Genomic DNA, 21,640 nt, shown 5'->3' with positions numbered 1-21,640 from the left:
GCCTTTTTTGACAGATTTAAGCCCTGTGTGAATAGTTTAACTCCAGTCTGAGTGATGCTCTTGTTAAAGTCCATGCACCTTCCCTGCCTCACTCTGCCTCTTCTCATCTTCTCTTTAAATCACACTCAGTGTTGTTTCAATCAATCACACATAAAAATATGATGCTGCCAGTCCCACTGAAGCTACCGTAAATTTTCAGCAATCCATCATCCACGCTGTATTAATCACAGACTAGCTGCCGTCCATGTACTGAATTAGCTTTGCAGAACGGAACCCCCTCTGAGATAATCACTTTTTCATCGCCGCCAATGTGACGTGTGACAAATGCAGATGTGGCTATGATGGATAAAACAAAGGACAGATGTGTGTAGAGTTTCTCTCTTTGTTCAGCTGTGGCTCCAGTATGGTTTGTGCATCAATTGTAAATCTACTATCCCTAACCTTATCTAGTGTGTTACTGTTATTTCATTTAAGGTCAGTTAAGCAGATTTCAATCTATTTATATGTTTTTTCGAGTACATCTTGCACGGACCTTCCTGAATCAAGAGTAATGGACTGTTTTTATTGTGTGGTGCCTTTAAATTGCGAAATTAAACCTAATTGGAAAGGAATTGGTTTTCCATCTTTGAATTAATTTACATTTCATTATGTTTTATAAATGTATCTCTATTTGATAATACATGTCCATGAGTTTTCTTTATAGCAAGACAGAATCTTTGAGAGCCACTCCTTATCCAATACAGGCAAGAGTGACATAAAGGTCCACTGAAATCTAGGAGAATTCAGATTATAGTTGGCATTAAGTGGTAGCATGCAGGAGGCCCGGTTTGTGATCTTCGATAAACTCTTTTCCATCAGGTTCGAACTATGAGTCAAGGTGCTTGAAGACTGAATCGACTGGGAGTTATCATGTACTGGAAGATTTTCTTTCTTCCTGACAGTCTGTATCTTAGTCTGAAGTTGTGCATTATGTTGTCTGAGACTTGATGTGCGCTGTTATCTCCTTAGGCCCGTCTCCATTGAGATGCTGCCATCCTGACTGTCATGTGGGGAGGAGAAAAAAAAACTGTTTACATTCCACAAATGCAGCAAAGAGATGTGTATTTGCATTGTTCTGACTCACTCTAGGGGCTTATCCTCATGTAAATGGTGTGTACACTTCCAAGTGTAAAGATTTAGCACCAGCGCAATTGTGGTCGCTGGGTAAGGTCTGTTGGTTTTGAGCGAGACTGACAAGTGAGCGCATTTGCCTACAGATGTGGTGCTGAATGCCAATCTGAATCACAAACACACATGTTGGAATGAGCACACACACTGCGGTGATGTTTGACCGGCACTGCCATCTGGTGGTGGGATCTATGAAGTCAACATATAATCCAGCAGCAGCAGCAGAAAGGCCCACTGACAATCTGTAGTAACGAGAGACAACGATATGTTGTTGGCATTTCTTTAATAAACATTTGCCAAAGGAGGAGGGAGGGGGGACAAAATCATTTTTAGTACAAAAAAAAAAAAAAGACATTGTTTCCTTTTTGAACTCGGGTTACGTGTCTGTTTTCCTCATGATTTACAACACCTATTGGCAAAAAGGCATGTGGAATTGAGAGTGAAAATAGCTTTTCTCCAATAAGTCAGATCGGATTTTCTGCCGTTGTCCAAGTGCTACCAGTCTCTCTGGAACTAACAGTCCTTTTCTTCAGATGGCTGCCTGTGCTGATACCTAAGCCATTAACCCAATCAACTGAGTCACCATCGTCTCACTAAATCATGGCCATAAAAAGAAAAAAAAAAAAAAGAGGACACTACATTACTGGTCATATTCCTAATTGTGCAGGTAAAGCACATCATCCATTTCCTTTCATAGCTAAAACTGTTTCCGCCTACTTCAGTCAGTAGTGCAAAACATTAATACTAGTCTGCCCTGGAGCAAATCACAGACAAGCTAAAGGTAGAGATTTTAAAATTTACCTGTCTGATAAATGTACACTCAAAAAAGGTAAAAGTTTAATTTAAAAGACAGCAGAATAGATTACAAAAAAATATGAAAATGGTATGAGCAAGAAAAGCTCCTCCGGGGTTTATTCCACTGTCCTTCTGCAAACGTACTCCACATTCCAGACTGGGGAGGAATACAATGCCTTACACTGATTTAAGTTATTACAAACTTGAGTGTGCATCTCCAGATCCCTCTGGTCTGGCATGAGAGGCGTCAGGCTCAAAATAGAGTCCTCACGCCTTTTGTCCATTGTCACAAACTGCCATGTCAGATTTTTCCAGTCTTTCAGAAAGGTAGTCCTCGTCCTCTGATTGTTGCTGTCGAGTTCACGTGTGGGACGAAGCCCAGGGGTAGTGGTGGAGCCCCGACTTGAGAAGGGGAGCCCCAGGGTTGTCCTGGTGCTGGGATGGGTGGGGGAGGGGGTCCGCCGTCCTTCCGAGCCATGGCGTGGTTGTACAGGTGGATGGCGCCGGGGTTGGGCTGTCCCTCCACGGGTAAGGGGCTGTGATTGTACTCGAAGCGGTGGTCCTTGTCCCCGGTGAACACCATGCTGCTGGGTCTGGTGGCTCCGGAGCCTGGAGGGAAGGGGTCCGGGTGGGCCGGGGCCAGGACGCCGGCGCCGGACGAGGAGCCCGTGACCTGGCCCGGTCCGCTGAACACCTCCCTCAGGGCGTGTGGGGGCAGGCCTCCGCCGAGCATGTGGCCCATGTAGCTGTCCCCGAACCCTGCGGGGGTGAAGGGAGGAGGCGGCGGGTGGCTGTACTCGCCCCCGTATCCGGGCCCTTCTGCGGTAGGTAGGGGGGGGTAGTCGGGCTCCGGGGGTCTCCCGCCGTCGCCCCCGCCTGCAGATGCGATGGGGGGCGCGTGGCCCGTCTTGGGCTCGGGGGGAGGCTGCCGGTAGTCCAGGTCAGCGTGTGGAGGTGGTTCTGGAGGTTCAGGTGGTCTCTGGTCTGGGGGTAGGATCGACACTCCACCTACTTCAGACACTAGAGAGGGAGATTAGAAAAATTATCAGACACAGTGAGTAAATGTATCCCATTCTTTCAATTTTATTTTTTAAAATGGATAGTTCAACCTTTTGGCAAATTGGCCCATTGCCAATTGCTATAGTCATAGCAGTAGGTTTGTTACCTTTAATTGTCGGTGCAAGCTGTTTTTAGAACGGCGGAGCAGAGTTGCCGACTGCTCAGAGCTACTCTACAGAGGCTCATGGGATTTCTTGGTGTCCCTCATCCAACTCATCAAATACACAATCCAACAACTCCAAAACACTCTGGTGGACAAGTTGTGACCTGCACATTCACCACGCTATGAGATAATAACGGAACATTACGAGAGATTTGTTTTCGAGGTAAATGCAGAGACTGCTTGCTGACTGACCCTTACGGGAACGCGCATCAGCGGTTTTGCATGAATTTACCTCTAAAACAACTCTGTCTGGTAACGTTCTGTTATTATCTCATAGCGTGGTGAATGTGCAGGTCACAACTTGTCCACCAGAGTGTTTTGGAGTTGTTGGATTGTGTATTTGATGAGTTGGATGAGGGACACCAAGAAATCCCATTAGCCTCTGTAGCGTAGCGCTGAGCAGCTTGCGGCTCTACTCTGCCGTTCTAAAAATAGCTTGCACCGACAATTAAAGGTAACAAACCTACTGCTATGACTATAGGGATTATGGCAATGGGCAAATTTGCCAAAATGTTGAACTATCCCTTTAAGTTGAACTGTTTTCTACCTAGACAAACCACTTCTTGAGTTCCTGTAATGTGGATTTCCCTGTTTCTTATCTCAGTCTAATCTGAATAAACGGTTTGGATAGAGCCAATTTTTTTGTGTCACACTAATGGTAATTGACAGATCTTGATCCTTCTGGAGATATAATTTTGTGGTTTTGTACATTCTTGACATACTCCATCTGCTGACCACTTTCCCTGCAAAGCGTTCTTGGCCTAATCTGTTTTCATTACACATGATTTCATCTGGTAAACCAATGTTCTATCGCTGACATATGGTGAAAACCTTTTAAAAATAAATGAAGGGGAAAAAATGGCTTAAGGAGCCTCAAGTAGAAAGAAATTGTCAGATGTGTTCAGTCAGACAGCTGAGCGTTAAGTACAGGAGGGGAGGGAGGGGCGGGGGGTTACCTGGAGACACTGGGCTGGGCTCTGGAGGCTGTTTGACCTCTGGAGGTAGAAGAGACCCTCCTGGTGCTACCACTCCTGCAGGGTTTGTGCTCTCTGCTCCCTCTGCGCCTTCGCCGGCGTCTTGCCTCTGGGCCTGTTGCGCTTGGAGGAGTTGAGCCAGCAGCATTGTCATCGCCGTCTGGGTGGCGGACGCGGCCTCTCCCTCTGGGATACCCGGCGGTGCGGACATGGGGGGCGAAGGGGGCTTGGGCATGGGAGGGGTGCGGGGGACTCCTGCTGGAGCGGCGGGCTGGGGAGGCTTGGCGGGCGCAGGTGGAGCGGGAGGCTCGGCCGGGTCGGTGGGCGCCAGGGCTTTGGAGAGCTGCTGTAACGTCTCCTGGTTGACCTTTGTGCTCATGGACTGGACAAACTGGGCTGTGTTGACCGAACTCTTCGGCTGGCCCAGGAAGTTCAGGAGGACCGCCAGCTGCTCCTGTGTCAACTGAGAGTTTGGACCCTTCGGATCTATAAGAAAACAGAAAAATAAGATAAGCATTGAGGTTTCGCTGTTAAACTTTGGTTCCAAGGTTCGTTTACCATAATAATCATTTGTTTTCATAGTGCCTTTCACACAGGGGAAAGATCTTTACCAGTGACTAACAAACTAAAATCAATAATTAAACAGTACAAATACAAATGATAGTCAGGCTCACCGAGCAGAGCTGAAGCAGCTGCATTCTGAGCTTTGATACCTCCAGGAGCAGGGAAGCCCTGGGGAGTGTTGCTGCGGCTGTCGTCAAGGCCCAGCTCTTTACGGGGTGCCTTAGGGGCCGCCAGTTCCTCTGGCATCTGCTTCTGTCGCCTGCGTTTCTTACTCCACAGCTCATGACAGTCCTGCCACAGTGGGAGACTGGAGAGAAACAAACGGTTACAACGGTGAGAAATGTTGAGGATTTATCAACTCTGGTTAAATACAGCAAGATCGACATGAACGGAGACGTACTCGGGCGGGGGCATCTTGTCTGGGTCCACGTCCTTGAGGAACTCGCTGCCCAGCGCTTGTTCGGCCGTGCAGCGCTTGCTGGGGTCCAGGTTTAACATATGGTCAAACAGATCCAAGGCAGACGGAGGGATGCTAAACGGCAACAGAAGCACAAGGTCGCGGTAAAACGTGCTGCTGGAGGCCCCAAGCCATAAATGTATGATTAGAGGTCATGGACATTGACTTACAAAGCAAACTCCTCCCGTAACCGTCTCCTGTACTGTTTCTTTGGTTTCATGGTGTTGAAGAAGGGAAGCTTTATTACATCTGGCCACACAGCAGGACAGGGGCTGCCACAGATTCGACTAGATGACAGGAACACAAGTCATTAGTTAAAGCAGAATACATCTTTTTAGCAAACGGTAAATTGTGACTCCCAGAATAACTGACAACACCCAGACAACTGGCCCGACTTGTTGCGTCACATTTACCGTCACAGTTTATTTTCTCCCCTCCCTCGATGTCACCAGTGTAGTAAAAGTGAGGAAGTAAATGAGACGAGTAAAACGTGCTTCTTCCATTTTCTAGCTTAAAGAACTGTACAAACTTTCAGGTTTTTTTTACTTTCACTACCTTGACTTTTATCACTAAAGAGGACACACACGCACACAAAAAAAAGATAAGTGAGGTCTGTTAACCAGAGCGCATATTATGGCTGAATGGCATTGCCTTCAACTGAGACGATCAGAGTAAAACATGTGCCACTTTCTCTTCCTTTTTTCAGAGTGGTTGCACCACTGAGAGAGAAACAGAACTTAAAGTGAAACATTTACATTTTTAGCAAGCATTTACCTGATGAGCTCTAACTGGGCTAACTCCTGATTAGCTTGGAAGATGGGTTTCTTTGTGAACAGTTCTCCAAGAATACATCTGTAACAGACAAAACAAGGCGTGAGTTTTGATTATGACCTGATGGATAATCATGTAACATGTCCACAACAAGTCCATATCAGTCCTGTTCTTACCCGCAGCTCCACACGTCAATAGCAGGCGTGTATCGCTCTTCCCCCAGGAGCAGCTCTGGGGGGCGGTACCATAGTGTGATCACTTTATTGGTGTATGGGCGACTGGAAAGGAGAATACAGATTATTATTTTAAATCACACCAAAGGGTTGGAATAAAACATGGAGAATGAAACAAACTTGGTTTTAGCAAGAAAGCTGCATCCAAGAATATAAGAGGCTCACCTCTCTTCAGAGTTATACAGCCGAGCAAGACCAAAGTCTGCAAGCTTGATTTGACCTCTGATTGGGTGGGGGGAAAAAAACGACTGATTAGACCTAGCTGGAAAACAGGCTTGACGATTTAATAAAAATCTTTGCGAGATCCCGAGGACCTACTTGTTATTGAGCAGAATATTGGAGCACTTAATGTCTCTGTGCAGGAAGTTCTTTTTGTGGCAGTAATCGAGACCTTCCAGCAACTGTCGCATGAAAGACTTGATGTGACTCTCATTGAAGTGAACCAGGCCGGACTCGAGCAAACCCATTAAGTCGTGGTCCATGTATTCAAATACGAGATAGAAAGCACCTGAGATGGAAGGGAGAAAAAAAATATTTAGTCATCCAAAAAAAAGATCAGGTTGGAGAAATCTATACATTCAACAAAATATACCTTTATCATTTTTAAAATCCAGAGCGTCCTCCTTGTCCGTGACAATCTCCTTCATGTTAATGATGCTCTTGTGGTTGAGTTGTCGCAAAATTTTAATCTCTCTGATGGCTGTAATTGGAAAGCCCTCCTTTTCATTGTCCAGGCGGACCTTCTTCAAAGCCACCATCTCAGCTGTGAAACGGAAGGAAGAAATGCACTTCAAAACTAGATCGCTGCACAGGACACTGGTTTATGAACAATATACAGTATGTACAGAAAACTTACCAGTGTCTTTGTCCTTTGCTTTGTACACCTGCCCGTAGGTGCCTTCCCCTGTGATTCCGATGATCTCAAACTTGTCCACACAGCGTTTGCCCCAATCGATCTCCGTTTCCTTGATCTCACCGTATCTTGGGCCGCAAATTCTGAGAATTACAATGAAAGAGTTCAAAGGAAGTAAAAGTCAGTGTAGAACAAAGAGCATCAATAGGAAATGATAGAGGAAGACTAGATGCACTCCAACATACTTAGGTCTTCGGCGAAGGGTTTGGGACTTTTTGTCCTCGGGTGGGCTGTGCGGGGAGGACGTGCCACCAGGAAGTTCAGGAGGGAGAGGCAAATCGGTCAGAAGCGGGCGGGCTTTTCTCTCTGACTTCTTCTTCCCTGAGAGTAAGCTGTCCTTTGAGCTGATGGGAAGAAAATGTAGGATACAATGACAGAGTAAGTCTAGACAATTGAGTATAGAGGTGTATTAATCTACTAGGTCAACTGCCCCAACACACACTTACCCTTCTCCTTTATTCATGTGCTCAAGAACTGTTTGGGGCAATGGGAGAGATGACAGAGTAGACATGATAGAACCAGTGGCACGTTCCTTGTCTTTGCTCGGTATAGATGCTGGTGCTTTCCTCTTGTCCCGATGTACAGAGTCGTCCTTCCCCTTTCCGTCTTTGTCCCTGCTGGTCTGGTGCTCGGTGGTCCTGGTCTTGGACGACCTGTCGGAGGGAGACTGGGGCTGGCTGGTTGTGGGAGTTCTGGGGCCTTTCTCTGGTGGAGGTGGAGAAGGGGGGCGGCCCTTCCTGGCTGCGTGATTAGACTTCGGGCTCGGCTGGGGAGCAGACGACGAACCCTTGGTCGGAGTAGACGTGTTGCTGGAGTTCTTGAGCTTGGCGGCCGCTTCGGCAGCTTTAGCCTTTTTCTGCTTGCTCAGCTCGGCCGCGAGACTGGTTTTGAAGGTGAGCGTGCTCGGCGAGAGGCTAGAGGGGCGACTGCGGGAGCGAGAGTGGCGGTGGCGGCTGCGAGAACGTGAATGCCTCGAGGATGAATATGGACTTCTGCTACGTGATCTAGCAGATCGCCTGGAAAGGAAACGACAAGGACACCATTGTATATTTTGCTTCAACATTACAAACTGTTACACATGACTGCTTCATTTGCTTGAATCAAATGAAAGAAAAACTGGTGGCTATTGAAGCTGGAGTGTTGTGCTTTCCATGAAAAGATATCAGGTAGGTCTTTTACATTTATTATCAGCAATTGCACAATATCTCTTTTTCTCTGTGGGGGTAGGAGTTAATAAGTTTTTACTTCTTCCTACTCCTTTTCGAACATGTTTAACTTTGTTTTCTTTATTATTATTAGTTAATTAGTAGTAAAAATAGTAGCTTTTTGTGGTCTTTTTATTTTTTTCTCAAATTATGGATATTTTGTTTGTTTGGCTTTGTTTTTGATTCCACTGTTCACACATGTTCAAAATAAAGATTTCAATCCATCAAAATCTCTATCAGTGTGCTGGTTGATCAAAGGCCTATAACAACAAATCAAAAGGACACACCACTATAATAGAGCACAGACAGAAATTAAACACACCTCATCCTAAGAACTTACCTGACATCTGGACTATGGCTCAGGGACTTCCTGTATGGACTTCGTGATCTCCTGCGATTCCCATAAGGACTTGAACCAAACTCTCCTTGTTCATACGGACTATGACGGCCATAACTTGGTGACCTGCGCCAGTTCGCTGGGCTCGCAGGGGATCGTTTCCTTTTGTTGCTAGAGTATGAACTGGGCGACTTTGTCGCGCCATACGCCCCATACGCATCTGAATCCCGGCTGTAATATGTGGAACTGGGAGAGAGTCTTTTGCTCCCATATGTTGGACTTCTTCTAGATATCAGCTGGTTGTAGCTACCAGGGGACTGGTAGCTGTACGAGTATGACGTCCCATAGGGACTTTCTGATTTTAAACCAGGACTTCTCCTGTATGCCCTGAGGTCTTCGCGGTCATCTCTGTAAGATTGTGGAGCATCTCTATATGCAGACGGGGGCTCTTTATCAGACCTAGTTTTACTTCTGTGCCTTTTTGAATCCCTTTTGTCTGCAGATTGTGAGGACTGAGACGTGGATGTCTTTTTACCATTTCTATCACTGCTCCTTGTAGTGTCCCTGTGGTTTTTAGAGCCACTCAAGCTTCCTCCACTCCGAGCTTTTGAGGAGTCTCTCTCGCGACTCTGGCGATCTTTTTTCCTCCCTTGCTCCTTGTCTTGCTTGCTTCTTTCAGATGGTCCTCTGGTTTGCTCGTCTTTGCTGACACTCACCGCCTCTCGGTCTTTCGGCTGACTTCTGTCTGGAGATGCTGGTCCATTATAGTCAACAAAGTCAACATCGCTGAGTCGGTCCACCGAGAGACGGTCAGCGTGGGGGTCAAGTTTAGGAGAGGGGCTCCCAGAAAATCGCTCAGACTGGGAGCTCACGTCGTCATACTCTACCAATGTCCGAAGTTCAACCTCTTTATCAAAAGTGCCTTTTCGATCATTGCCGTGGTCTTCTGCCGTACCAGTGTGCCACAAGTCTCTATCCTTGGCCTGCCTGCGTTTCTTTTTCCTAGAAGCCGACGAGCGCCTCTTCTCACGGGGCCTCTCTCGCTGAGCAGCACCGCTCCCTGCTTTACTACGCCTGTCCTGCCTGTTAGCATTTCTCTGTGCTGAGGGGCTCCGTCCCCGACCCTCGCGAAGCACGTCTGAATTAGGCATTTATCCGCCAAATAAACGCTACGTCCGCGTCGAGAGTTGTAGTTAATCCTGCGTACTTTACCTAAACTATGTCCCTGGCTGTGTCGTGAAACAAAACATTGGGGCTAGCTGTGTAACAGGCTAGTGAGCTAACGCTACGGCTACCTCACAATTAAGACAGCCAACCAGCTAGGTAGCTAAATCACGAGCTTAACGTTAGCATTACAGAGCTAACACGATTGTGGCTCCGGATAAAACGAGCTATCCCTGGCGGTAATTACTGAAAATAAGTGCCAGTAGATTCCGTCACATATAATCCACAATACAGTGCTTAGTTATAGAGCCAGTCGATACTCAACCATTGTACTCCAGGACGGACATCTCCCAGATATGCCAGCTAACGCTAGTCGGTTTTAGCCAGCTAGCCTCCACTAGCTGTGTCCGGCTACACAGTCGCTTTCCAGTTCATGGTCAAAGCACAGGCCCGGAGCCACACAGAGTTGAAAATCCAGTTCTTCTGAAATGTTGCAGTGAATTGCGAGCATGTACATCCATTCACCGGGTAGTGTTAAAGTGGAGGTAAACAACTATCTCGTCTCCTCCTGACAAACTTCTTCTCGCCCTCCATCGCACTCCTCCTCCAGTATGCAACAAGGAAGTGAATAGCACACGAGTTGTTGGATAGCCGCCGCCGCCGCTAGCGACGTTAGCCACTTAGCTTTCTTTTCTCCTTGCGTGGAGTTCACGGCAACTCAAGTCAAGATGCAATAAAACAATGCCATTCAAAAACACCTCCGCTCCGACGTATTCCGCCGGCTTCTTGCTCACTGCGACAGCCGCATTGTCCCAAAAGTGGTTCACGTCTTTCCGGGTAAAAATGACCCCAAAAATGATTTGATTTTTATTTCAAAATATCCCCAACTTTGTTCGAGTGTGGCTAACGCTGTGGCTCGCCTGGGCCCAGACAGCTTTCAAACTACAGGCCTTGTGCGTCGCTGTGGACCAATGATACGCGTGTGCGTCATCCAGCTCAGTGGTTACGTCCCACCAAGGGAAACCCCTGACCCCTAACTTCAAAATACAACCCACCGCTTCCTTTCTGTTAATCCGACGATCTCAGAATTAAACTTGTTTTTTCTATAGAGATTCTATACATCAAACAAGACTGGAAAATACACATATCGATTTGACGTGAGTTGTACGCCATTTATTGTTTTTGTGGTTTATTAAGTTTTTTCCCCTTCAAAAGAGATGTATAATTCCTGTAAATATATATAGCCTACTGTATATATGTTGATAATGGTATACATTTATTTACTGATTTTAGTGTTCATTTATTTGGATTTGACCATAGATTCTTCTAAGGGTCTGTGTCTTAATTAATGCATTAACGTAAATTAATTATATAAATTGAGACATTTCAAAGGTAGCTGTCAAAAAATAAAATAATGAATAATTATGAAATAGAAAAAACAAAACAAAATGGACAACATTTACAAAAAACAGTGTCCTCTTCTGCCTGCACATGGATGCAATACCAGATCATTCTTCAAAAGCTGTAATAGATTTGCTGAATTTATCACAAAAATACTAATACATTTGTAAAATAAAATGTAAAAATGACTAATATTTTACACTTGGCGACAGCTCTTTAACAAAAAAATCAAATCAAGCAATTATATAAGATATCATACACAAACTGTAAAGCAGCCATGTCTGTCCTATGGTAAATCAATACTTACCCCTTCCATCCTGCATGACATTGGCAAAGTCAAATATTAGAAGACAAAAAAAAAACCTAAATGCAGCACAAAGAATCAGTGTTAATGTGTAAACAGTGATGTGGGTGTAGACAAGCTGTCGGCGCTTGGTGACAACAAGGCCGATTTAAGCAGTGTCAATTTCTGCTTGAATGAACTAACATAATAAGACAGCTTCTTCAACCTGCATAAGTAATCACACAAAGAATGCTACAAACATCTGGAAAATGTTATTAGTAATATCCACTTTATTTGCCATTTCCAAATACCTCACAAAAAATGAATTGAAATGTAAGCTTCACCTCTTGCATTCACAAACAGATAGGCTACATTAGTGGTTATGTTTAAAATAAGTAAACATGAAGGAAACATTTAACTGATGGCATACAGTACATACAACCATCCAATCAAAAGACATGGATATCTATTCTTCTTCTTTTTTCACTCCGAGGGTATTTGTATAAAAGGCAAAACAAGTTATTTGAATACCCAGTAGGACATTTTGCTCTTAGCTTTCACACAAACATCTGTTTTAGTATCCAGCTGAAAATATTAAGACCGTCCAGTCTATTAAACTATTCATGAGGACAGAGAAAAAGAACGTTTATGAGTTACGTTTGCTTCCGAAAAAGCACCGAAACATGAATGAGACTGTGATAAGCCGATGTTCGAGTAAGCAAGCACTATGGTGGTCGGCGTAAGTACAGTAGCTTCTGCGATCCTCAACAATGTAGACACACAGCACTTGGTTATTGTAATGGCCGTAAGCTAAGGAAGGTGTGCCATAATAACAGACTGTGATTCTTACACTGCATGTCAGTTTTTGTGCCTGTCGCTTGAACTTTCAAGGGCCGTTTCAATCACGGTGTAGTGTACTGCAGGTTAGCCCTTAGAGAATATTAAACCAAACGACTTTCCAAACATTCTGCCGCCATGGCTTCCTAATGTTTTGCCTCGCAAACTGTCACGTATCCAGTCTCACCCTCCCATTTCCCCCATTTCTAAACTCTAAAACTCTCTCAACCGTGTGCTTCTCAGTAAACATGAAATCCCACAGACATTCTTAAGCATTACTGTCTTTCTGTACAACTAACACACTGAAACACACGACAAACAAAGCCTGTAATCAAAAGGCATGGATTTTAAAGTGTTTATCTATTAACTCAGGAAATCAATGACACATTCTTATTTGCGCTCGACAACTTTTGGATGATGTTGGATTTCCTCAGATGTGTTCAGCTCTCTTAACCGCATTCAAGTTTAAGTGCTTCTGCTGCACCGAGTCTTATAAAAAAGTAGTTTGAAGACAGTGACAATGTTTTTGAACCGTTTTGAAGTTATCTCGTCCTCTTTGCAATTGCACCAATTATTTTTGCATAGACTCCACTGTTGGGCATCCCACTGGTAGCTGGACTCTAATGTAAATGGTGAGCTGCTGCTGTTGGCAATGCACACACGCACACATTTACTCTCATGTCAATAAACCTAAACTGGATCAGTGTGAAATGTGGCAAAAGGAACCTCTGGATGGTTGTCAAACTTGAATTAAACATTGAAAAAAAATAATAATTTAAGTTATTTTTGTTTTAATAAGTTAGAAGTGGTAGGAAAACAAAGAGTGGCTCAGTTGTAAAGGGACTCTAAGAGGATTGAGGGGCACATTTCATTACGTGTTGTGGTGTAGGCTATGTAATTTAGCTACTAATCATGTGCTGCATTCTCACTTTGCCAATTCTTACACTACACTAATCTTCACTTGCTTGTACAATTATTCCACTACATGAGCAAGACCTGAAGAAGAAACACAAAATATTTCATCGAGTTGCCACTAAAGCATTCTAACACAGGGTAGGCTTGCACAAAATGTAACAAAGGTAAACAAAGTACAAAGTCAATGACCTCTAAACTCTGCACATCATTGGCAGCCAAAAGGTTACAGGCAAACGGGATGAGCATATGGGGGTTATTCACATTCACAATGGACAGAGAGGCAACAGTGATACACTGTACATGAATTACTAAAGCCCTCGTAACCTTGTACTTTTTCCCCAGGCCATTTCCAATGTAATCTTTTCACCTCCCCTGACGCTCCTTCAACCTTTGTCTCGGTCACTTCTATAAAGATAATTTATGCACTAATGCCGCGGCACTTTCTTCTGATGCTCACCACAGAAAGTTGTCATTCACTTCAATTAAACGGTGGGCACTTGTTTGTACTAGCTAGCATATTTCTTTGGTGACAAGAGTGTAAGTTTATTTTGGACAGGTACCACCTTACTTTTATCAAGCCAGCATTCATTTTTTTGACATTTTCTACCTTCAAATTGAATCTATCAATCAATTTAATACCACTTTTGTCCCAATTTTTAGGAATAGATGTACATAAAAAAAATAGGGAGATAAAAAGTCTGAGCCAGGAAAAGTAAAATCTGGCAAAATAAACCTTTACATGTCTGGAAGCAGATTATTTTATCTGTGTTAAATGACACATGTTAAATAATGTGTTAAAGACAGCATATAAAGGATGTAGTGTTATGGAATCGCCTTTTTATCAGAGCACCAGGGATTCCGTCATCGCAAAAATAAAAAGGCAATGGAAGTCATTAGCCGAGTGAGGTAAAACTTCTGAAATGTTAGAATTGAAAAAAAAACGTTCAAGTGTTGCAAAATCCCTCACAGGTTTAAGGGTAAAGATCAATGTTGTTTGTGCATTTTGAGAAGACTCAACAAAGTGACTAGAAGGGGAGAAAGAAAATTAGTGCGATCAGCTTACACTGGTTGATATGATAGAGGACAAGGAAAGAAAGAAAATAAAAGTTTGACTTCACACATAAAAACAATAAGTGGCGATAACCGTATCACAGTAAAATTGAGGTGTAAGACGACAAATAGGAATGGCATCAAATTTCAGCTCTGGCTAAGTTTAACACATGATCATTCAATTAAAATGCTTCCAAGATTCACAAGTGCAATGTACATTTCCTCTGTGGCACTTGATGAATTCTGGTTTGACACTACACTGCTGAAGTCTGTTCACTTGACGTTTCCTACCAAAGACGGTGGACTGATTCTACGAAGTGGGGCGTTCCAGTATTGAGCTCCAGTTATATTTCCCTCCCCCATTTAAACCTTGGCTCTGACACTTTCATTTTATCTTTTCCTTTTTGAACTTGCACTGCACAGTTGTCTGAATATATTATACACATCAAACTTTACAATGAAAGGTTTTTTGTAACATTTCAGGGCTTAGCCTCTTGTCAAGCTTAGGCCTAAATTAAAACACCATCCATTTATTACACTCTGTAATGTGGTCAGAGTTAAGAGAGAGAGAGTACATAAGTTATTTGGAGTGTCAGCACATAAAAAGTTAGAGCTATAAATGGTGTATGGAGTGCCACCTTACTACTCCCTGACGCACGGTCAGATGTCCTGTTAGCCAGGAACAGAAAGTCATGGTCAGGTGTGGGCACAAAGTAAATGCAAAAGTCTGAGAAATGTATATGTACATAAGCAGCTACCCTGCTCTCTTTTAGGACTATAAAATACAGCATCTCTCTCTAATTCTCTTGGCCAAACTTTTACTTTTCTTCTTCCCGTTCTTCTCTTTGCTGTCCTCCATTTTCCTTGCCCGGATCTCTCTCATCAGGTCAAAGAACACCTGTTCAAAAAAATAAAAAAAAATACATGAATAAACAAAATAACAAAAAGAGGGCTCTCATATCTCTGCTGTAGATCAACTGAGCTTACACGACCGCAGCCAAGCCGTGGCTTATCTTTTGCCGATCGGACTAACCTTGTCGACGTTGGCACGGGTTTTGGCAGAAGTCTCCACGTAGCACACGCCCCACTGCTCGGCACGTGCCTTCGCCTCGTCTGCGCTGACCTGCCGTCGGTCGTCCAAGTCCGACTTGTTACCGACCAAGAGGAACGGCACGTTCTCGTCCTCCTTCACTCGAAGTATCTGCTCTCTGCAAAACAGGAAATGCCATCGAGTCATGAATTATGGAAGTAAAGACACTCACTCACAGTGTTACAACCATCTCAGAGCAAAAGCCGTAAATCACAGATTCCAAAGTATCAGAAAGCGAAGCATTTAGTCTAGGAAAACCACTGAAATGGATCCAATGCTGATGGATAAGAGAGTTCTGCATTAAAATCAAAGCACGCTGCTGTACCTGAAATCTACTGTTGCCGCAAACGATTCCAGTTCTGTGATGGAGAATACACAGAGGAAACCTTCACCACTGCGGAAGTAGTTATCCCGGATGGCTGCATAGTCCTCTTGTCCAGCTGTGTCGAGGATGTCGATCTGTACCTCCTCTCCGTCCAGCACCACTTTCTTCCTGTAACTGTCTGCTTTGGTTGGCTCATAGTCTTCGACAAACTGGAGGGGTAGAAGAAGAGGGAAAAAAAAGATTAACTTGAACTTTTTCCACAACAAAAAAAACTTGTGAATTGTAACTGCACAGCTGTGGCGTAAGTGGCTCACCTCATCGTACATGAACTGGAGTGTGAGAGCCGATTTGCCCACTCCTCCACTGCCCACCATAATCACTTTGTGAAGGGCGAGAGAGTTCTGCCCCTTTGGCTTAGCAGCTGCCATGGCTCTGTGTACTGAGAGATCTGAGTGCGAAAGGGAGAAAGTTCAAGGTGGAGGGGAAGGGTTGTGAAATGAAGAGGGTAAAAATCAGTCTGGACTGCAGCTGCAACAAAGAGCTGAATGATAATTCCTGGGGAGACAGAGAAGGAAAAGAGAGAAAATTATGGTAAGATGTTTCATCATCACTTCTGGGGGCCCTAGACTCCATCTCAGCAGTTAGATTGCATAGCCATCAGTGTGTCTCGTAGCAATAAATCCCACTACAATAAAAATTCAACCAGTAGAAACAGCCATTACTCTAAAATATAATACAGGGGGGTATCCGCTGTACCATGTCAAGATACAGCAGATAGAATAAGAATGACTTCTACTAGACTGACACACAGTACAGGCTGCTTTATAAATCCACTGGCTCCTTCCCCATCACCATGCGTGTGTGGATTACATGTTCCTTAATACAACAGTAGTAAACACTGTTGTTACACTCCAATGGTGCCTTCACGATAAGCCTTGTAGATCAGCAAAACACCAAATCAGAGGTCATCATGTAAACGTAGATAGCCTCTAATCACAACTACATTTGCAATCTGTGGGAAAATAAACTGTTTTTGGCAACCTCTGAGAAAACCTACTGAGATGGATGACATGCAGATAAGCAAACACAAATTCTACAAATTCCACTAACCCTGGAGGAACTTGTGCACGCCATATGGCAGAGAAATAAAACTTTTACAACTACAACTGGCAGTATTTTCCTAAATTCTGACAGGGGTGGATAAGATCTGACATATGTCAGAGCCATTTAGTGATCCGTTTCCCATACTGGACTGTCCAAGACGACTATAGGAATGACATGATGTCAAGAGGTGTGTGTGTGCTGATGCCGTTTCCCATCACAGGCCAACACCGGCTTCTGAGGATCAGGGATAAATACGGGAATGGAGCCAATGGGTCATTATACAAATTAACAAAATGGTCTGCATGCTGGAAGTCAATATTACGATTAAGTACTAAAGTCAATGCTTTTACCTTAACCATTTGGACAACCACATTGCGGAGGCACACCTCTTGACTAAACATGATGGAAAAATATCATCCACGTGTAGCATTATAATTAACATAAAGTATATAAAAATGGCAGAGACATAGGTTAATATGTAACCAGCTCAAAGAGGAAACGGTTCAACAATTTCTAAACAAAGTTACATGTTCAAAACAGTGATAGAAATGCACTGGCAACAGCCGTTACTTAGGTAACAATTATCGCCATGGTATTTTTGTTTAATGTCATTATTTGGCAACTCATAGCTAAACAAGGCTAATAACACAGGCACGTCAACAACACAATTAGATGGTCTAGGCTACATCGTCACCGGAGACAATTTGACTTAATCATTACATCAGTAAGACGAAGCACAGTACTCCAATAATCACGTTAACTTATTAGCAAGTTAGCCGCCGACATGCCGGACTGACTCCAGTGGGCGATGCGGCTAACGAGCTAACTAACCAACCAACCGAGCAGGTTCACCTGACAGACAGGTCACCTAACCGGTCATTTAACATGTACGGAAGTTCAAAACGCAGGTGGCGACTGAGACGACACATTAAACCACATTTTAATAATAAAAAAGAGCAGATACCCAGCAGCAACAGATGCTCGGGTCGATGCTTTTTAAAAACTCAGCAGCTCCCAGCTCGGGTGGCTAACCAGCTACACAGGCAAAAAAAAGAGGGGGCTAGCGAGCAGATAACAAGCAGCTAATCACAACTAAATGATGCGAGAGCAGAAAAAGAGCAAACGAGACACAACAACGGGTTTTGTGTGCAACAACATCACCTACCGGTAAAATGTTAAACAGTGTTCACCTTGGCACGGCGTTTTGGCGAAGGCTGAGTTGTGGTGGCAAAAACTGGAAAAGACTCAGCTAGCTACTTGTTAGCTCATGGCTAGCTCCGTGGCTAACTCCAGAGGCTGGGCTGGCTGGTGGCTGTTAGCAGCAGACTGACTGCACGTCCTGTGGGCTTGGCTCCGTCTGACAACGCCCGCCCGCCCGCCTGGGAGAACCTGATAACACTCATTTTTACTTTTTGTTTTGAATGCAACATCAATTTAAATATTTATTCATAAAATAAAACGTAATTTGCATTGCTTCACACATCACCATTTCTGTTTTATGTGGTTAGATATTGCATGAAGCACAAGAGGATGCCAGATAATTGAATAATTAGTTCATCCGCATTTAAATGTTGTCACGTTTGCTCAGGGCGAGGCCCCTTTGTCAAGTCAGCAACGCTGCAATAGACACACACAGACCAGGTAATGTTGGTTTTTTAAGTGTTGACTGCAAGATGAGCATTACAGGCTGCAAACCAAAATCCAAACACACAATTAAGTGTTTATCTTTAATCCAAAACACACTTTAAAGTTTGCCCACAAATGTAAGGGTGTGGATATTGTAGTTTTAGTTTCATATTTTGTCCTCTTTTTCTCCTTCAGAGATGAAAGCAAAGTCCATAATTTCTGTCCTGCGCTTGAAGTTTGCAGAGAGGACCTGGAATGACACCTTTCAGCTTGTCCGCAGATGCATGGTGAGACAAACGTCAAACATTTCACAATGTTTGATCACTCTGGTTCTCGTTTTCTTTATTTTCCCCTCACATGAGTCAACTCTTGCCCTTCATTATGTAAATGATGGAGTTCACCCAAGATTCCCGTTAGTCAGGTCATTTGAGACTATCCCCCTTATTTGCTATGCATGGGGAAAACTGATATTTTTCAGTTTGCAGGTCACTGGAGGGTTTCTCCAATATGATGATGTGCTGTGAATCAGGAACTGGTGCAGTGATGCACTGAGAATGAGATCATGTATCCTGGAACACTCGAGTCTTTGTTGTTGATCAGCAGTCTGTGCATTGACAGTAATCACAACTTCACTTGGATTCACTTCTTATCAACCACATGGCACAGTATGTGTTGTCAGCCTCAGCCTTTTGGAACAAAACAAAGTTGGTTGATTGGTTTTTCTCGTTTTAATTAGGCTTCTGTATGGCCTTGGCTCGGCAAGGCCTCCTGTTTGGCAAGACATGTATAGGCTACTACGTATCTGTTGGTTTCACTCATTTGATTTTGCAAGTTTTACATTGTGCTCCATTAATATACTTGTAGACATACATTATTTTACTTTAGGATTAGCAAAGCTTCATAGATTCCAATGGATTGTACACCCAACAGAGGATCTGCAGAGTGCATTAGCTGTGCCATAGTTAGTTGTGTGCAGAGGCTCTTGAGGAGAGGGTGGGTTAGTTTTCTTTAGATTTGTCATGGGTGGAGCAGCAGGGTAGATAATACTTTTGGATTAATACAAAGTGGAGCTTGGCAGTGGCCAGTCTCTGGAGTCTAGTAAAGAAACCTGATTACTTGGTGGTCTGAAGGGATGTGTGGTCCAAAAGGATAAGGCAGCTGGGGTTAGTCATACAGCTTCCTGCCAGCACTGATGTAAAAAAGGACTCCTGTAGGACCAGACTTCACTTTAACTAAGCAGGGAAGTGCACAATTGTATTTGGACAGGTCTGCTGCTGTAGCCTCCTTGGTCTTAACCCATCCCAAAATGCAAAGCATTCAAATGTCAACTCAACACTCGTCTTTGCCATGGTGACATGCAGTTTGTGTGTTAGGCTACATGGCGGGATGGGCCAACAGGACCAAAGAGTGTGTGCACAAGGATGACATTGCCACACAACTGATCCATTGTTGTTTTTTTTCTTCCCTTTGTCCCCTAATAGGAGAAATCCAGAGATGCATCCAAACCCTGTGAGCCTCTGGTCAGATCCCTAGAAAGGCTCCAGGAAGAGTTCAGTGGTAAATAAAACAAGATTGTGCACGTATTTCAGTATGTATCACCTGTGAGTAAGTCAGACTCTGTTTGTTTCAGTGTCATCTATGAATACCATGAGGTTTTGTTTGGAAATGATGGCCAAACAACAAGGGTAGATTCCATTTATCATCTTTGTCCTTTAATTTGTTCTATTTTGAGCTTATGATATTTGATTCACACCCCTACCAGATCTACAGTATTAACCTGTTAATAGTTTTATTTAATTTCTAACTATCTAAATCCCCAGGATATAACATTATCTCTTCTGACACCCATTCATTTCCATATCCATGTCTAGAATGGGTTTCCATGTTACTGAGGCCACTTGCTACCTCACAGCCGACTTGTTCTACCTGGAGGTGGTGTTGTTGCCGTGTGGTGGGGTGGAGGAGGTAAAGGTGGCCCCGCAGGGAGAAGCCCCCGTTGTAAGTGCAGTTTCCAGCCGGCCATTAACAGCACTTCCCTTTTTTTTTTTAGTCCATGTGCTAATAAAAATAAATTGTTTTGCAGCCCAGTGAGTCCCTTCTGCAGCTGCTGAGGTAAGAGGAAGAGCAATGGTAAATTTAGACTTTGACATTTCACTTGGACCCAACAGTGCTGCTATTCCCTCAACCATTGAGTTGATGATTAGAGTACAAACTATTTAAGTGATTACTTAAAGATAGATGATTTCAGATACACATGCTGACCTCCTGCTTTATCCACACAGGCTAAAGAACTTTGCCGACTTCTCCGTGAGATTGGCAGGCCTCTTCACCCAGTACAACATCCCTGGAGAGAGGTACACAACCCTAAAACAATTTTTTGTCTTGCATTTATCTTTTGGCCAGTTGTATTTGTTATCCATTTCCTTCATGTTGTTGTTTTGTTTTGTTTTGTTCCCCCCCCCCCCCCCCCCCCCCCAGCGAAATCAAATTAAAGCTGTTTACATCTCTACACTCCCTTGGGAAAGACTTGCAGCACATTTCTAATTTGCCAAGGTGGGCAACATCAAACACAAAAGCCTAAACTTTATTTCCCCTGCAAATTAGAGCTCGGGCAATAAGTCAATGGTTTATGTGGCATTCATGATTGCATTTTTCATAAACCTAACAACTCATCAAGAAAATAATTATTTGTAAATTGGAATCACTTTCAATCAGGGTACAAAAGGACAGTGACCCCCAAATAGACACGATTAACAACGGAAGGATTGGATGTCTTACAGCTGGAAAAGAAGGTAGAGATGCAAAAACACAAGTTATCAACACATATTTTCGTAAATTGCTTAGATTTTAAATGAACAAAGTTTCTGATTCCAGATTGCCCCCTGACTATCCAGTTCTTTATCGCTCCGACTGATGTAAAACCAACAGATTCACGTAAGATCTCAAAATGCCTCCAAAACAAAAGCAGACCCTCCTTGGTGGTAAACTAAAATCATTTAGACGTGCTGTGTGAATGCATGAGAGATGTGTCTGTATGCCTGGGAAGCCTTTAACGGCCCTGTCGAATGCAGATTTTCCTGTAATAAAAGCTCTTTGTTTTTTAAAGAAATAACAGATATAAAAGCAGGTGTCCAGGCAGCCCAGGTGACCGTATGTGTCAGCGTTGTCTCTCACAAGCTCCAGATGGCATCTGTGATCCCACAGCCA

General features: G+C 43.8%; 2 protein-coding genes across 4 annotated transcripts; both read right to left on the bottom strand.

Moving 5' to 3' along the window:
• Window positions 1-1,440: 1,440 nt before the first annotated feature.
• Window positions 1,441-10,733, bottom strand: cdk13 (cyclin dependent kinase 13). Its single transcript, XM_083995965.1, has 14 exons — window positions 8,642-10,733; window positions 7,543-8,112; window positions 7,282-7,440; window positions 7,040-7,179; window positions 6,776-6,946; window positions 6,502-6,691; window positions 6,349-6,405; window positions 6,127-6,228; window positions 5,954-6,031; window positions 5,350-5,466; window positions 5,123-5,254; window positions 4,833-5,029; window positions 4,141-4,644; window positions 1,441-2,982 (listed from the first exon to the last, which is right to left on the bottom strand). The coding sequence occupies exons 1-14, from the start codon at window positions 9,787-9,789 to the stop codon at window positions 2,282-2,284; spliced, it is 4,266 nt and encodes a 1,421-aa protein (XP_083852091.1). The 5' UTR covers window positions 9,790-10,733; the 3' UTR covers window positions 1,441-2,281.
• Window positions 10,734-11,770: 1,037 nt separating this feature from the next.
• On the bottom strand, window positions 11,771-18,163 carry ralaa (v-ral simian leukemia viral oncogene homolog Aa (ras related)). Of its 3 annotated transcripts, none has more exons than XM_083995554.1 (5): window positions 17,998-18,163; window positions 16,018-16,151; window positions 15,704-15,912; window positions 15,322-15,496; window positions 11,771-15,186 (listed from the first exon to the last, which is right to left on the bottom strand). In XM_083995554.1, exons 2-5 carry the CDS (start codon window positions 16,129-16,131, stop codon window positions 15,064-15,066), a joined length of 621 nt encoding a protein of 206 aa, XP_083851680.1. In that variant the 5' UTR covers window positions 16,132-16,151; window positions 17,998-18,163; the 3' UTR covers window positions 11,771-15,063. The 3 variants fall into 3 exon arrangements, with proteins under 3 accessions (XP_083851680.1, XP_083851679.1, XP_083851681.1); XM_083995553.1 differs by having other exon boundaries at window positions 17,973-18,157; XM_083995555.1 differs by having other exon boundaries at window positions 16,018-16,258; window positions 17,973-18,146.
• Window positions 18,164-21,640: the final 3,477 nt, after the last annotated feature.

The sequence above is a fragment of the Trachurus trachurus genome, assembly GCF_905171665.1.
Source record: "Trachurus trachurus genome assembly, chromosome: 20".
In the NCBI taxonomy this organism is placed as follows: Eukaryota; Metazoa; Chordata; class Actinopteri; order Carangiformes; family Carangidae; genus Trachurus; species Trachurus trachurus.
This window is presented reverse-complemented; position numbering and strand designations above follow the sequence as displayed.